This window comes from Marmota monax, unplaced genomic scaffold (genome assembly GCF_021218885.2).
Source record: "Marmota monax isolate L192 unplaced genomic scaffold, Marmota_monax_Labrador192_F-V1.1 WCK01_AAM20220418_F8-fsc00047, whole genome shotgun sequence".
NCBI classification, from domain to species: Eukaryota; Metazoa; Chordata; class Mammalia; order Rodentia; family Sciuridae; genus Marmota; species Marmota monax.
Window position 1 is genome coordinate 11,936,245 of NW_026692072.1, and position 17,383 is coordinate 11,953,627.

A 17,383-nucleotide genomic window follows, 5' to 3' on the forward strand; every position below is an offset into this window, starting at 1 on the left:
TTCCTTTTTGCTTCTGTCTACCTTCCAGTATTTTTATTGGGCTATGTTGTGCTTTATAATTTAAAAATGAAATAATTTTTTTAAAACTGAAATGTTTTTTAATTGTCCCATCCACAGGGAGATTCTATGGAGCTGGAAATTTGGTGTCTTGAAATGAATGAAAAGTAAGTACTCTGTCTCAGGATCCGCGGCTGATAGCTGAGAATAGAGCAGATGATGACATCATGTGAAAGCAGGCCTTTGTGTTCAGAGGCACGGGGCCCATTTTGACCACTGAGCAGAGCCAATGGGTCTTTGCTACAATTTGCTTCATGCTTGGCTTCCAGCCTAGGCACAGAGATGACCTTCAGAGGAAGTGTCAGTTCAGAGAGCCTCACACACCACAGAGAAGGGAGCAGCAGAGAAACTGAAAAGGATTTTTTGTTTTCCCAGAGTACAGCAAGTTCTCTGATTAAATCCCTTGCGAGCTCGTGGAACATGACTGCTCTGTTTTGTCCGTTTTCTGTGTGGCAGTTGTCCAGGAAGGTCTCCCTGCACTGCTCTTTCATACACTGTGTTGGTCATGGATTGGAAATGCATGTTATCTCCTTCCCCCGATTTCTTTCTTTTAAGGCAAATTAGTTTACCTCCTGCCTGAGGCTTCAGTTTTCAAGAAGTGTATACAGGAAGTCTTGAGGAAATATCAACCCATCAAAAGAAAAATCTCAGTGATAAGCATGTGTGGCAGGGGCATCATTATTATTATTTTTAACAGAAGGCAGTTCAGTTGCCATGTTATGGTCCAAAATTTTAGCGCCAGACTGACTTCTTCATATTTTTTTTGTATAGTTAGACAGCTCAAGTGTGCTGCTTTATTTCTTAGATAGCCGCTTCCAAACTAGAAAAAACATATAAAGTATTTTTTGGTGCTCATCTGCTGTGTCTCATATTAAAGAAAGTCAACCTGGCTGACTTAGACAATCTGCTGATCAAGAACTCAAATCAGACCTTTAGTGAAGAACATGTTTAATAATGAATTGGCACGGTTCCAGCATTTAATAAATGTCTGTATGCTCCTCAGGTGTGATAAAGAAATCAAAGTTTCCTACACAGTGTACAACAGGCTGTCACTGCTGCTGAAGTCCCTTCTTGCTATAACTAGGGTGACACCCGCTTACAGACTCTCCCGAAAACAAGGGCATGAGTATGTCATATTGTACAGGTAAGCAGCATGGAAGCTCATCCTGATTTGGAGAAGGTGGTTGGTTGGATTATTGATAGTGTAACTTCTGTGTGATCACTCTTCAGCCTTCCTTAAGAACCTCAGTGTTCCAGAAACACCAGATTCACTGCCCTTTTGTTTCTGCATAGTCATCATTTTGCCTCAAAGCTGGGAAAGAAGCTGAAGACTGAAAAACAGGCTAGGCTCTCCTGGGAAGATGCCACAGCCGCCTTGATTCCAGAGCTGACTTCAGACATGTGGTCTAAGGAGCTGCTAATTTAACTGAAGTGTTCAAACTAGTTGTCTATGGAAGTAATGCTATGGTATTTTCCTTGCAGGATTTCACCTCCACACTGCATCGAGGGCCATTTTAGTCCTGGCATTATGCAACTGTATCTTGGCCTTGCACTCGTGTTTCTAATCAAATGGGGAAAGTTTGATATGTATTTTTATAATTAAAAACCAGTATTTGCAAACTGCATTGCAGTATTGGGGAAAGTACTAGGAGAACACAGAGGAAGAGAAAGATTGATGTTGGGGGGAGAAAGAGGACAGGCCTCATGGAGGAAGCTGGCATTCATGGTGAACTGTGAGGCAAAGAAAATTCAGCTGGTAGAAGTGAGGGAGAATAATCATCCCAGATGGATGTATAACAGCTAGCAAGGCATGAGAGCCATATTCAGATTGTCCAAAAGACTGGAGTGGAGGATATGAGGCTATATAGAAAAATGTGAGCAAACAGGGAAAGCCAGAGCTCCAGAATCACCCAGGACTCTTTCCTTTGTATTAGTGTTGAGCCATTGGTTTAGCTTTCAGATTACATATGTAGAGCTGAATTTTAGAATTTGTGTAATAGGATGGAGGGAGTAAGGGGTGTTATTTGTTTTGTCTATTGTCTTTGTAGTACTGGGGATTGAACTCAGGCCCTTGCAGTTGCTTTACCACTGAGCTACCTCCCCTGCCTTTGTATTTCAACTTTTAAATTTTGGGACAGGGTGTTGCCAAGATGCCCAGGCTGATCCTCCTCCCTCAGCCTCCTGAGGAGCTGGAAATATAATCATGTACCACCTTGTGCCTAGCCCAAGGTGGTTCTTTTCTTTTTTGGTAGTACTGAAGCCCAGGACCTCACACATGCTAAAAGCAAGTGCTTTACCACTGAAATACACCCCAAAACAATAATTCTTATATTTTTAATTTTTCGGAACAGTCTTACTAGTTAATTTTTGTATGGTGGACAAGATTTTCTATGGTTTTAACCGATTTTTTATTTTATTTTATTTATTTTTTATTTTTTTAGAGAGAGAGAGAGAAAGAATTTTTTAATATTTATTTTTTAGTTTTTGGCGGACACAACATCTTTGTTTGTATGTGGTGCTGAGGATCGAACCCGGGCTGCACGCATGCCAGGCGAGCGCGCTACCGCTTGAGCCATCCCCAGCCCCTTTAACCGATTTAAAAAAAATATTTTGTTTTAATTGTAGTTGGACACAATCCCTTTATTTAATTTATTTATTTTTATGTGGTGCTGAGGATCCAACCCAGCACCCCACATGTGTTGGGTGAGCATTCTACCGCTGAGCCACCCATTTACTTTTGAATGGCTCGTGACAAGCAAGTAGAGTGGCCTGTAATTGAAAGCTACTTGTCAAAACCTAGGACCTTCTCGTAGCAGTATTATCTGTTTGTCAACTCTATTTATATACTTTATTTCCTAGTAGGTATACTTTAAAAAAAAATATATATATATATATATACATATATATATATATATATTTTGTCAATGGACCTTTATTTTATTTATTTGAATATGGTGCTGAGAATTGAACCCAGTGTCTTGCATACGTAAGGCAGGCACTCTACCACTGAACCACCACCCCATCCCCCTAGTAGGTATACTTTTAAAACATCTCAGGGACATAGAGAAAAAACATAAATAGCAGTTTCTACTTAAATATTATTCATTTCTTAACCAGCAATCTCCATATATATATATACTCTATTTGATTTATTTGGTTTCCTGTTGTTTTGACCAGAGAGGTCCTGAGAGTAAAGAATCAGGTAACATTTCTTTTTCTTTCTTCCCTACAGGATATATTTTGGGGAAGTCCAACTGAATGGCTTAGGAGAAGGTGTGTATCATGGTCGGGAAACATTTGTAGTGTTAAGAGTGTTTCTAACTTCAAAGATGGGCTTGGTTGCTATCTGTTATAATACATGGCCCTTCATCTCCATACATGTCATACAAGTAAAGCAAAGATAGGAAGGCAGTAAGTAGTCTACGCAGCTCCTAGGGAGGACCTAATAATTTTCCCAAAAGCACCTGAAACTCAGTATTTTTTATTTCTTTAAAGGTAGTTTTACCTGAGAATAGACTGCTTTTTCCTTTGCCAATATGGGGTCAAAATTGGATAAATTGGTAGGGGGAATAAACACACATAACACACACACACACATCCAAACACACACAAGAGAGTGAGGTTGTTGCACCCAAGATGCTAAGTGAATAATTCTAGAGACTGTACAACAGGCTGAATAATTAGGGAAAGACAAACTAGGGTCCCTATTGGCATTCTCTGGACAAAAGCTAATCACTTCTCTCTTTTCCTAGGCTTCCAGACTGTTCGTGTTGGGACAGTGGGCACCCCTGTGGGCACCATCACTCTTTCTTGTGCTTACAGAATTAACTTGGCATTCATGTCCACCAGGTGAGAGAAGCATCAGAATCCAAAAGAACCATCCCAGGGAGGTTAAGCCTCCTACCGTTCCCAAAACTGCAAGGCTAAGCCTACAGGTCAGCTTGCTGTTGCTGAAAGCATCCCCTTCAGAAGAATAAAATCAAGCCAAGAGTGTGCTCACAGTTGTCAAATTGGAGAATTTGAATGTCCCAGACTCAACTTATCCAGAACATAGAGGTTGTGGTTTATATTTAGAGATTGCAATACTTAAGGCCAGTATCAGCCAATAGATATGAAGTGAGGGGCCCTCTAAGGACTTCAAGGGTCTGGGAAGACATTCTAACAAATACTGCAATTTGCATATTGCATTACAGGCAATTTGAGAGGACCCCACCTATCATGGGGATTATCATTGATCACTTTGTGGACCGTCCCTATTCCAGCTCCTCTCCCATGCACCCCTGCAATTACAGGTGAGGAATGTGAAAGGTGCTTTCCCAAACTGCAGCTAGGTGAAAGCAGCCACTTGCCTCATGGACAGAAATCAAGGAGCTAGTTTCCCTTTCTGCTGTCTGTTAGGTACACTGTGACTTGGGATATGTAGAGTGTCCCAGAAAATTATTGGACATTTTGGATCTTGATGGTAATGATATGACTTTTCTCTATATGTCACAAGTTACTTGGAGAATGCAAGAATGCCATTCATTTTTGGGGTGTGGTGGTTGCATACCTGCAATCCCCGCTACCCAGGAGGCTGAGGCAGGAGTATCTCAAGTTCCAGGCCAGCCTGGGCAACTTAGTAAGACCCTGTATCAAAATCAAATAAAAAGGGCTGGGGATGTGAATCAGTGGGAGAGCACTTGCCTAGCATGAGCCAGGCCCTGGGTTCAATCCCCAGTACCACATACACAAACAAACTAACAAATAAATAAAATAAGTCAGTAATTCATGGAATATCCTGGAAAAATTAAAATTGTCTTCATGTCGTCATCTGGTATTATGGACTCTACCTGAAAAAGGTCTAATAACAACTCCCATCCTTATTTAACTACTCTTTCTCTACTTTCTGACATTGACTGCCATCACCACCACAGAATACATTCTCTCTTCTCTCCTCACTTTAGAACTGCTGGGGAGGATGCTGGAGTGACATACCCATCAGTGGAAGACTCTCAAGAAGTGTGTACGACCTCTTTTTCCACCTCCCCTCCATCCCAGGTAGGGGGAAACAGGCTCTGGGCTGGTGGTGGTTACTTGGTGCGTGAGTTTGTATGTGTCCGCACACCTTATGGAATGGTATCCAAATTTAGTAACAGTCCCTTTTTGTGGTGCTCGCGATTGTTCAAGGGGGTTATTTTGAGGAGTGACCGTGTTATGCAGCACATAGTATTGCAGTGTTTCTCACCTGTAACCATTCTTAACCCACAGTATTACACATCCTTTCCCTTCCTGGTAAGGTCTTCAAATTCCCTAGAAAATCAGTCACTGAATTCCAAGTGCCTTCAGACACCAGAGAGATACTCCAGCCTACACTTGTTAATTTAGTAGGCTATTGCTCTTTTTAAGTGGTTTCTAATAATGGAAGCAGTCCAATAATTACTTAGTATAAAATGCCAGTAAGAAAGCAGTAATGTAGCTTTTCTTAATACTTGACAGATTGTCTGCCTGTCTGTATTCTTTTCCCAAACATTCTAACCATTAAATTTTCCACTGGAGTCAATCTTCAGGGACAAACCCAGTTTCAGTGAAACACTGGCTTGAAATGACATTGTCAGCTTACCCCAGGGAAGCATCTCTTCAGTCCTGCATGGATAAGGGGCTGAGATGACATTGGCCAGGAAGTAGTTTTTAACCAGTGGACTGAATTTCAGGGAACATTTCTTCCCTTCCACCCCAACTTCCTCCTCATTGCCTCCAGCTCCCTGTACTCCTTGCCCATCATCTCCATGATCTTCTTCTTTTGTGACTCTTACATTAACTAGTTTGTTCTAGCCCTACCCATTTCTACGTTCCTTTAGCCCCAGATTATCCCCTTTCACCTTCTTATTTAGTAGCGCTACATTAATTAGCTCTCTATAAAACTTTTGTTTTCTGTATTATTTTAATTATGAATATTTAAAAATTTCTCCCATCCTGGGTTGTTTGGGAGAAACTAGATTAAAATTGTGGTTCTCAGCTATTTCAGAAATATGATTTAATGTCTGGGAATGACACTGCAGAATTCATGGGTCACTCTTATTTTTTTTTTTTTTTTTTTTTAATCTATTTTTTTTTTTAAGAGAGACAGAGAACTTTTAATATTTTTTTTTTTTTTTTTTTTTTTTTAAAAGGCCAATGCTCTGAGGCTGGGAGGCTATTTTTTTTTTTTTTTTTTTTTTTTTAAGAGAGAGTGGGGGAGAGAGAGAGAGAGAGAATTTTTTAATATTTATTTTTTAGTTCTCGGCTGACACAACATCTTTGTTTGTACGTGGTGCTGAGGATCGAACCCGGGCCGCACGCATGCCAGGCGAGCGCGCTACAGCTTGAGCCACATCCCCAGCCCGAGAACTTTTAATATTTACTTTTTAGTTTTCGGCGGACACAACATCTTTGTTTGTATGTGGTACTGAGGATCGAACCCGAGCCGCACGCATGCCAGGCGAGCGCGCCTACCGCTTGAGCCACATCCCCAGCCGGTCACTCTTATTTTTACTGAAAGATTTTTGCTCTAGGGCTAGAGGTGTAGCTCAGTAGTAAAGCATGTGCTTAACTTTCACAAAGCCATGGGTCCAATCCCTAGCACCAGAAAGGAAAAGATTTCTAAAGTGGTCAAGATAGTTTGGTTTCGGGCGTAGGAATGATTCCTTTCCTATAAGTCTATGTGGGGCAGGAGTGTCAGCATTATTCTGGCCATGGAGGGGCTGATGGTTTGCTTCCTGATGAGCAAAGTTGACACAAACAGAGAAACATACATGTTCTTATCTGGCATACATGATCTAATCAGGGCATTCATGGGAGTAGATGATGATGAATGATGATGATGATGATGATTTTTCGTACCAGGGATTGAACCCGGGGTGCTTAGCCACTGAGCCACATCCCTAGCCCTTTTTTGCTTTTTATTTTGAGGCAAGCACTCTACCAACTGAGCTGTATCCCCAGCCCTTTTGCTTTTTATTTTGAGATAGATATAGTATAAAACTAGTTTGCGTACAGCCTTGCTACATTGCTAAGGCCAGCTTCAAACTTTCGATCTTTTTGCCTCAGACTTGTGAACTGAGGCATGTGCCACCATGCCCAGCTGGGAGTAGCTGATAAGAATATGGGTATGTCACCTTAAACAGTCTAATTTTGTTTTATAACTGACAGATTCATGAACAGTAAATAAAGTTATGAGTCAGGGGATATGAGAGTGATTCTGGACATAACACACCACTTTCTTTGATCCACTGGAAATGTGATCCTACAAGTTGTTTGTTGACCTGTGTAAAAAGAGGCTGCCTTTTTTACGATATTTGCGACTGATGGTGTCTTGTCATTATTTTATCAATGATGTGCACTTCTTAGTGACCCCCGAGTACCTCTAATCAAGGTTGGTACAGTTTGGTGCAGAAATACTTATTTTGAATGGATGATACAGAAAAAAATGAGTTACTGTGAATTTTCTTCATTCCTGTTGATAGTTAATTCCTGTTGGGTGCCATGGTGCACGTCTATAATCCCAAAGACTTGGGAGGCTGAAGCAGGAGGATCACAAGTTTGGGGCCAGCCTCAGCAATTTAATGAGACCCTAAGCAATTTAGACCCTGTCTCAATATAAAATAAAAAGGGGGATGGGGCTGGAGCTCAGTGGTAAAGCTCCTTCCTTGTATGTGTGAGACACTGGGTTCGGCCCTCAGCACCACATAAAAATAAATAAAGATACTGTGTGTTTATAAAAAAAAAATTAGAAAAATAATATAGAAAGGGCTGGGATGTGGCCCAGTGGTAAAACCCCTCTAGGTTCAATCCCTGGTACCAAAAAAATTAAAATAAAATAAAAAGGTCTAGGAATGTGGCTCAGTTGTTAAGTGCCCCTGGGTTCAATCCTTGATAACATCAATTAATTAATTAATTTTCAATAGTTAATTCCTTGGTTTAATCCAGGTATTTTCATTGTTTTAAAACTTTTATTGGAACTTTTGCTTGAGTCTAATAAATACATGTTAATGTGGTGTTTATTTTTCCAGTAAAATAAGGATCATTGTGTTACCTGGGCATGGACTTTAGGCATTAAATAGTTGTCATTCAGAACCTGCTACTGTGTCCTAAAGTCCTCCATCTCATTCTAAGCATTGATTAGCTAGTTGGACAGATTTGAAGATGGAGCAGCAAGACCCCAAATAATCATTATACCCTAAATAGCTTTGAAGTCCTAAGAGTTTTGAGAGGGCCCTGACTTTTACTCTATCAAGTTGTCCCACACTGTCAGGGACTACAGGCGTGCACATGTGTGCGCGCGCGCACACACACACACACACACACACACACCTACCTCTGCATACCTCCTCGTCTTCCCCAGGACAACATAGGAAAGTATACACCTGAGGTTTTTGAAGTTCTAGCCAATTATCCAGGTGTGGTGGCAAACAGCTGCATCCCAGCAACTCAGGAGGCTGAGGCAAGAGGATTTCAAGTTGGAGGCCAACCTCAGCAATTTAGCGGTAGCTTGTCTCAAATTAAAAAGTAGGGTGGGGTGTGGCTCAGTGGTAGAATTCTTCTGGGTTCACTTCCTGGTATTGGGGCGGGGAGAAATTCTGGCCAACAAATGTCTGCTGTTTGAACCCATCTCTGAAGACTGTGGTTCCTTGAAAACGGCTGCCAGTGTGACATTACACGCCCAGCATCCTTGTCCATCTGCTCCCTTTGCACCTCCTCTCAGGCCCTTCCTATTAGAATTGTTCTCTGGCTTCCTCCCACCTTTTTCTGACTAACAAAGACTAATGCTTGGTTCAGGTTTCTCTGTTTGGCCGAGTCAGCTATTTGAGTCAGCTTCACTCCTGTCAGGGAGACAGGCACGCAGGGTGCACCCTGGGGAAAGCGTTCTTTCTAGGGACCCTTGAGGTTGTCGCTTTGGGAAGCCAGAGCGTTCTAGTGCAGTCCTGAGTCCCTCCATCCCTCCAGCCTCTCACCGCCTCCCCCTCCAGAGGTGTTTCCACTTCTTTCTCAAGTCCCTTTTCTTTTTTCTTCTCTTGTTTCTCCTGTCTCTATGTGTGTCTGTGCACAGTGTGTGTTTACTGTCACAAAGGCACATTTTCAGACCCCTACTCCTGTGGTGACGGACACTCTGAGGGTCCCCATGGCAGGACTGGCCTTTTCCCATCAAGTGAGTTCATAATGGGAAGAAGGGGTTATGACCAGATGGCTTCTTTCTATTTGAAAAGTGCAAATACAGTACAGTGTGTAGTTCCTTAAACGTTTCCCTCACTGGTCTGTGGGATTCTTTTGAGTCTTGGTAATTGATTTTAACAGGACACAGCCACAGCCCAGCAGCCCAAAATAGGGATTTTCATTTGCCCCACCTCCTTCTGTTGTGTGAAAAATACACGGAGTTATTTATATCAAATTCCAAATAAACAATTCAAGACTGGTATTTTTTTCAATAAAAATAGGAACCTTCCCATACCCAGGGGTAATGGAGGGTGTTATTAGAGAAGATGGCCTTCTGTTTCAAAGGGACCTTAAGGACAAAGGAGAAAATAGAGTGACTTTGGAAAAACTGATGCCTTTGGCTGCAAGTTTTGCTCTGGGTTGCGCCCCACAGATGTGCCAGGCTGGGACGGAAGCAGTTAGCTGAGCACTTGGGAAAGGGGAGCCAGGAGCTCATTGGAGGTCTTCAGGAGGCTCCAGAGCCAGGGATCCCAATCTCAGTTTATACAAGCCTCTGAATTTTCTTACCTAAAAAGTGGTCTAAAAACGCCTATCTGTCCTTAACCCACACTGCACCAGGCCTGCAGGTGCCCATGTGGCTGGGACCATTCCTTCCCCCTGCTGAGCCCGGTCATTGCTCACGCTCTAGGGCGCCTGTTTCTCCTGCCTCTCCTCTGCCCCTCTGTTTTTCTCTTGCTCAGCTCTCAAGCTCTCGCCTTTCCTATCAGCCTGCTGTCCTGGGCCTTGGATCAGCTGACCTGGCTTATCCAGTAGTGTTCGCTGCTGGCTTAAATGCTCAACACCCTCACCAGGTATCTTAAAAGCTGGGTGGACCGTGGGCTCCCCAGGGCTGTGTTTCCTTCCCGGGGCAGTGGAGGAACTCTTACAGCGAAAACATTGAACTGAGGGTTTGGAAGCAGAGCTCTTTGGTAACTGGAGGGCTGAAAGACTCTGAGAGAAGGGAACCTCTTAGACTCCAGAACAGAAAGACAACTTTCCCAGGTTCCTTCCCCCTCTCTTTCCTTCTTTCTCTGTAGTCATTACCATGCATGTCTTCCAGTAGCCAAGTCCCAGCAAGGATAAAGATCCTTGGGTGCCTGTCTACCTGGTTACAGATCTAGAGATGGGAAAGCCCAAAAGCAGACACCACTAAGTTAGGGTGCGCTGTTCACTCATGCCCGACACTGCCAAAGTTCACTGTCTCTATTTTCCCCCAAAGCTAATGGTTCCTGGGAAGGAAGGTGGGGTGCCCCTTGCTCCCAACCAGCCAGTCCATGGTGCCCAGGCCGACCAGGAGAAACTGGCGATCCACACTCCTGCAGATGTGGCCCACTGTGCTGCCACACCTTCCAGCAGGTGAGTCCCTGGCATGGTTCTGCCGCTGCTAAGGCCAGCCAAGGGCCTGCATGCCCTGATACACACAGACTTGGGCATGGCATTTGTGCCCCAAATGGAAATCCTTGAATTTCTCAGATAAGAATCTTGGCATGAAGTTGGTATGTAAGGAGACTGGCCCAGGGCTTTGCTACTGACTAGAAAATAGCAGGAATGGGCTGGGGCTGGGGCTGGGGCTGGTGGTAGAGCGCTCGCCTGGCACACGTGAGGCACTGGGATCGATCCTCAGCAACTCATAAAAATAAAATAAAGGTATTGTGTTCACCTACAACTAAAAATACATATATATTAAAAAAAATAGTATGGTCATTTCCTACAGTGTGGTTTTGACACACTTGTCCAAAGTCATTATACCAAGGGCTGAGATGTGGCTCAGTGGCTAAGCGCTTGCCTAGAACATGTGAAGCACTGGGTTTGATTCTCAGCACCGCATATAAATAAATAAAATAAAGGTCTTTAAGGGGAAAAAAAAGCTCTAATAGGCTGGGCATGGCAGCTCATGAAGAAAAAAAAGAAAAAGAAAATAGCGGGAGCTTGGTTCTGGTCACCCTCATCCTGTAGAGAGGTGGTCGGGTGTTTTTTTCCTCCCCCCAACATTCATTCTTTTGGCATTGCCAGCGTTTGCTCAGGATAGAACAGGTGCTCACCATGGCCTGCCATCATGGCACCACGCTGCATCTGCCATCACAGGCTTTAGAGCCTCATGGAGATCCTTTATTTAAAAAAAGAAATTAAATCTTCTGTCTTTTCTGAATACCAAAGTGACACATTTGATGAGATTAAAACCGTGAAGACAAGGATTAGGTAGGAAGTGAAAGTTCTTATATTTCAACCCTGCAAAAATGCCACTGTCGCTTCTTTTATGAGGAAGAGAGGGCTGGGGTGTGGCTCGGTGGCAGAGTGCCTGCCTGGCACATGTGAGTCCTGGGTTCCATACCCCAGCACTGAGGAAAAAGAGAAAAAGTAAAATGATGACAGAACGTCAGGACCAAGGGATTGGCCTAAAATCTCTTAGCTTGCCCTACACTGGGGCACAGGCTACTCCTCTCCCGGGCCATGGCTCCCCAGTACCCTCGGAGCTCTCCCGGGAAGCTGCCCTTGGAGCGGCCCTGCCCCGCCTGCCCTTGATTTGGAAGGCCCTGGAGATAATGAGATTGCATTGCCCCACCACATCCTCCATGAACTTTCTCATCGTTGAAATTCCTGATATATTTTTCTTCATTCCCACAGTGGTGTAGTGGGCGGGGAATTGTTTGGGAAGATTATTTTTTGTGACATTTGTCAGGAAAAATAATTGACTCCTTCCTGGCTTTTCAAACTTACTTTTTTCCCCCCTCATCCTCCTGTGGGATGATAGAGGAGATCTGCTTGTCACCTTATTCTCCAGTTTTCTGGTCCTCAGCTCCTGGGGCATGGCCAAGAGCAGCTATAGACAGAGGACCCTGGGGGAGCTGTTGGGTGCAGGTCCTCAGAGCTTAGAACCCTTCCTCAGGGCCAGTCCTTGGGGCTCAGAGGCCACCTGCCACTGTCCTCCTGCCTTCCTTAAGACCCTACTTTTGTCCAAAAGACCTTTCTTGTCCCCTGCCACTCAAAACGCTGCGACTGTTGGTCTGGCAGCCACTGTCTAGGCCCTGTTTCTATTGTTTAGAGTCCCCCTGGGATCCAGGACCCAGCATCAGTCCAGAGGGCTTTGGGGGATTGGGAGCCACAGGAGTAGTTGAATTAAATGTTTCAGTAATGGAGGGATGGTCGAGGGTGAAGAGAGGGGCAGATACGTGGTAGGGAGCACAGAGAATCCGGCCCTAGCCATCAAGAGTGGAGAGAGCTCTGGCTGGCTAAGGCCTCAAATGTGGGACTCTTGTGAGCAGCATCCCTTGTGAGGCAGGGCTTGAAGTGCTGTAAACTATAAAGTTTTAGGTATTTTTAGATTTAATAACAACAAAAATAAGATGCAAAAAATGAAGAAGCTAAAATTTGGGGTCTGGCTATGTAATTGGTTAGTAATAACATCACGGTGGTTGGGCTGGGGTTGTGGCTCAATGGTAGTGCGCTTGCCTAGCATGTGTGAGGCACTGGGTTCGATTCTCAGCACCACATAAAAATAAATAAATAAAGGTTCATCCACAACTAAATATATATCAAATTAAAAAGAAATCTTGGTGGTTTTTGAGAGTGGCTTGCCTGGTTGATGGTCACTGTGTGCAAGGTAACTGATGCTTGTCATTGGGATTTCAGATCAAATTTATGTAAAGCTTTATGTAAGCTTTACTCAATTATGTATAAATTTTAGTTGTTTAGGAAGTACAGCTCATGAGGCAGGGGGACAGCAGCAGTAGCCAGACCATGTAGTGTTGTGTCCACATGAACAGGCTGAGGTGCCAACTCCTGCCCAGGCTGCAGCCCCCCAGGAGGGTGGGCTTAGGGGACCTGTCTCGTTCTGCTGTGGCTTAAGAATGAGCACCAACTTCACTTTCTTCTCTAGTGAGGATACTGAAACCGTGTCCAATAGCAGCGAGGGACGGGCCTCTCCCCACGATGTCCTAGAGACCATCTTTGTCCGGAAAGTGGGGGCTTTTGTCAACAAACCCATCAACCAGGTGATCCTTCTGCCACTGCCACTGTGAGAATGTCTGGATCCTTAGAGTGAGGCCCTGTGGGCAGTATTTTGTGGAATTACTTACATTGTTTGCAAAAGTGTGTGTGTATTTAAGTTTTTCTGTGTAGAGGATTTATAACTTGTGACCCCTTTCCAGAAAAAGTTAAGAATTATTGTTCTAGCTGGGCATGGTGGTGCATGCCTGTAATCCCAGCAACTTGGGAGGCTAAGGCAGGAGGATCGCAAATTGGAGGCCAGCTTCTATAATTTAGCAAGGCCCTTAGCAACTTAGCAAGACCCTGTCTCAAAAAATAAAAGGGCTAAATGGTAAAGTGCCCCTGGATTCAGCCCCCAGTATCAACACACATACACACACACACACACACACACACAAACACTCTCTCACACTCTCTCTCTCTCTCTCTCTCTCTCTCTCTCTCTCTCTCTCTCTCTCTCATCTGAGGCTCTTAAGTCTCTCACAGGAAAGAGACAAGATACCACTTAGTTCCCAGACAGTGTGCTGTGCTGTCACCTCAGACTTCACATAAAACAGGAAGTTCGTCCTTGGGGGAGGGGGGCAGCAAAGCACTTTCTTCCTGTGGTCCTGTGGCTCAGGCTTCCTCAGCTGAATTCCCAGGGTCCTTGGGAACCCAGTCTTTATTTATGCTGTGGGCCCATGTGATGGGGGACAGGGAACCTGGGAGAGCAGTGTGGGCAGCCTAGATGTGCAGACTTTCTGGCAGCCTGTAAGGAAGGAAGCCCAGGAGCTGGGGGGAGGACAGGAACGAATGCCTTTCTCCTGTGTTTCTTTAGGTGACTCTGACAAGTCTGGACATACCCTTTGCCATGTTTGCTCCCAAGAATTTGGAGCTGGAGGATACTGATCCTATGGTGAGCCCACTGGTGACTACCAGTTTCCAGTAGATGTCGCAGTAGTCATCCCTCAGAGGCCACAGTCACTGCGTCCTCCACAGGCCTTAAGCCATGCCCCTTGGCTTATGAATTCGTAGCCAGCACTCACTGCCTAACCAGCTCCTCAGATATTAGGAGGGACATGCGTCCAGTTCACAGAATAGCCCTGACTCTGCCTTATTCTGAACCAGGTGAATCCTCCAGAGTCCCCAGAGCCTGTGTCTCCTCTCCATGGCAGCCTGCACTCGGATGGCTCCAGCGGGGGCAGCAGTGGCAATGCCCACGATGACTTCGTTATGATTGACTTCGTAAGTTGCCCTCACCTCCCTTGACCTTTGCTGTCCCAGGGAAAATAAACCCAGAAGCATCTGTTCCCTTACAGAGACAACATAGGCCGCTGCAGATAGAACGAAGGGTTTTGGGGCCCTGCCCTGACACCCTGTCTTGGGAGACATTTGGAGGCCTATGAATCGCAAACCATTGTGTTCCAAGTCTCTGGTTGAAATTCATAATGAAAGTCAACCCTAAACGAGGGTTTTGCAGTGGTGTCAGCTCGGGTCTGGCTCATGCCTGAATGGATGGCCCTTTACTTAAGAATGGAGTGAGCAGGAAGAGGTCATGGCCCTGAGAGGAGCGTCATCCCCAGGGTTATAAGTTAGCAGCCCATAAGAATACGGTGTAGAGATTCTGCTTCCTAAGATGAGCCTGGAAGAACGTTTCTTTGGTTATTTCTAAAAGGGTAAATTTCCTCTGTGATTATCCTTTGTGGCCCAAGGAAAGCTAAAGTGATTGTCTTATTTTTTAAGAAACCAGCTTTTTCTAAAGATGACATTCTTCCGATGGACTTGGGGACCTTCTATCGTGAATTTCAGAACCCCCCTCAGCTGAGCAGCCTCTCCATAGATATCGGGGCACAATCCATGGCTGAAGACTTGGTATGGAAACTCCTTCCACACAGCTCATCCCTTGGCCTCCCATCCTCATTGATGGTCATCCCTGACCACAGGCCTAGAACATTCTTCCTGTCACTCCACCCACCTGTGCTTCCCATCTTCCGTGTAACAGGAAAGGGAGGTTTTTAGATTGTTGTTTTCACTTGGTCACATGTGTGATTGGCGCGGCACCTAGCAGCCAGCACCTAGACTTTGCTTGAGCGTAGCTCCCTTTCTTTGCACGTTCTCAGCAGCACTTCCTTACGCCCACTCTGCTCCTGCTGTCCCCATAGGCTGCTCCAGCAGCCCCTCTGTTCAGCTCTACAGTGGCCAACAGATGCCCGTGGGGCAGGGGCAGAGGAGCACAGCAGTCCCAGGGGTCAGTGTTCTTACGCTTCCCTCAGAGAGCTCCTTTCCTCCTGTAGCTGTTCTCTGACCGTAATTGCCACATCTCTGCTTAGGGCATTTCCTATTTCCTGCCTCAGAAGAGTACCGCGTGCAAGCCACAAACTCGGGCCGTCCTACACCACTAAATCCCAAGGTCTCATGGTCTGAGGTGGGACTCTCCTTTCTATAGAAACTAGGGACCCTAGGAATAGCTGCCCTTGATTTGCATTAAACAGAAAGCCATGCTCGGCGACAATATAGGAATAATAATAATTACTATTATTATTTTTTATTAAAGCTTAACAGTTCTACATAACAGTTGGGCTAATAAGTACTATTATGAACATTTATTGGGGCTTTCTGAGTTTTCTTTTTTCTGTGGTGCTGGGGATGACCCAGTGCCTAATGCATGCAAGACAAGGGCTCTGCCACTGAGCAACACCCACACCCCCTGCCAGGTGTTTTTAAAGTACTTTAACATGAACCACCAGCCCTAAAAGGTAAGTCGTCTTATGCCAGTTTACAAAAGAGCCAGCAGGCGCAGTGCACACACAGGTAATCTCAGTGGCTAGGGAGTCTGAGGCAGGAGGATCATGAGTTCAAAGCCAGCCTCAGCAAAAGCAAGGAGCTAAGCAACTCAGTGAGACCCTGTCTCTAAATTAAATACAAAATAGGGCTGGGGATGGGGCTCACTAGTCAAGTTCAATCCCCAGTATCAGAGAGAGAGAGAGAGAGAGAGAGAAAGCCAGCACTGTGATTGAGTAACTTGCTGTGGTAACACAGCCAGACAAAGCCAGGTTGGCTCCTGCATTAGCCTCCTGCCGCCCTCTCCCCTGCCTCTCCTTTGACATGAGCTCAGAAGAAGGAGGGTCCCAGAGCTCTTGTCATGATCCCAGTGGTGCTAACCAGTTCCCAGGTCTTCTTCCACCTGGGCAGCTACACCCAGACCTGCCTCATTGTCAGGGTGTCCAGGCCACTGTCTGGGTTTCAGGCAGGAGAGTCTCTGACCTCTTGCCAGACCCTTATGCTTAACCCCATCAGTGAAGGCAGGCCACTGCAGGCCTGCTCTCTATGTTTGTTTATTTATTTATTTAATTTTTAAAAAAATAAGCTATCATTTTTCTTTTTTTAAGGAGAGAGAGAGAATTTTAATATTTATTTTTTAGTTTTCGGCGGACACAACATCTTTGTTTGTATGTGGTGCTGAGGATTGAAGCCGGGCCGCACGCCTTCCAGGCGAGCGTGCTACCGCTTGCGCCCCATCCCCAGCCCCTGACTATGTTTATTTGTACTAGAGACTGAACCCACAGTGCCTTACCTCAGAAGTATATCCCCAGCACTTTTTAAAAATTTTGAGACAGGGTCTCACTAAGTTGTTTAGGGCTTCACTAAGTTGCTGAGACGGGCCTTGAACTTGTGATCCTCCAAAGTTGCTGGATTACAGGTTGTGCCACTGTGCCCAGCTTCTCTTATATTAACGGTTGGTATTGTAGGGAGGTACAGCTAGCTGGTCACAGATCTGCTTTTCTGCTTCTCTTTTTTATTGTCCCTCTCTGCCCCTTGGCTGGTGTGAAGATGCAGATGCTCACGCTTCCCTCAACCTGCAGGTGACTCTTGATAGTGTAGCAAGGCTGCCTGGCTCCCTCCCATCCTGCAGGGCATCCCCGAAAACGGCATCAAAGCCACTTCTCATATGGGCTGGGGCTGAGACTCAGTGGCAGAGCGCTTGCCTAGCACATGTTAGGCCCTGGGTTCAATCCTCAGCACCACATAAAATAAATCAATAAATTATAAAGGTTACAAAATCTATTATTTAAAAAAAACACCTTTTCATAAACTCTACTGAATTCATAGAGCTCTAAACTTGCAGTTTTATTCTGGGGTCGCTGTCATCAGC

General features: G+C 44.9%; 1 protein-coding gene across 16 annotated transcripts in view; it reads left to right on the forward strand.

Moving 5' to 3' along the window:
• Atg13 (autophagy related 13) overlaps positions 1 to 17,383 on the forward strand; it is a 50,269-nt gene that overhangs the window by 30,383 nt on the left and 2,503 nt on the right. For 8 of the 16 annotated variants that reach the window (XM_046457234.2, XM_046457216.2, XM_046457242.2 and 5 more), the window contains 13 exons: positions 118 to 164; positions 1,061 to 1,201; positions 3,290 to 3,330; positions 3,810 to 3,906; positions 4,251 to 4,349; positions 5,001 to 5,094; positions 9,122 to 9,220; positions 9,966 to 10,076; positions 10,484 to 10,620; positions 13,142 to 13,256; positions 14,069 to 14,146; positions 14,359 to 14,475; positions 14,974 to 15,102. In XM_046457234.2, coding sequence (XP_046313190.1) covers positions 118 to 164; positions 1,061 to 1,201; positions 3,290 to 3,330; positions 3,810 to 3,906; positions 4,251 to 4,349; positions 5,001 to 5,094; positions 9,122 to 9,220; positions 9,966 to 10,076; positions 10,484 to 10,620; positions 13,142 to 13,256; positions 14,069 to 14,146; positions 14,359 to 14,475; positions 14,974 to 15,102 — 1,305 coding nt within the window. The remainder of the gene's footprint in view (positions 1 to 117; positions 165 to 1,060; positions 1,202 to 3,289; positions 3,331 to 3,809; positions 3,907 to 4,250; positions 4,350 to 5,000; positions 5,095 to 9,121; positions 9,221 to 9,965; positions 10,077 to 10,483; positions 10,621 to 13,141; positions 13,257 to 14,068; positions 14,147 to 14,358; positions 14,476 to 14,973; positions 15,103 to 17,383) is intronic. The other 8 variants (XM_046457269.2, XM_058583714.1, XM_046457277.2 and 5 more) reach the window with 8 other exon arrangements.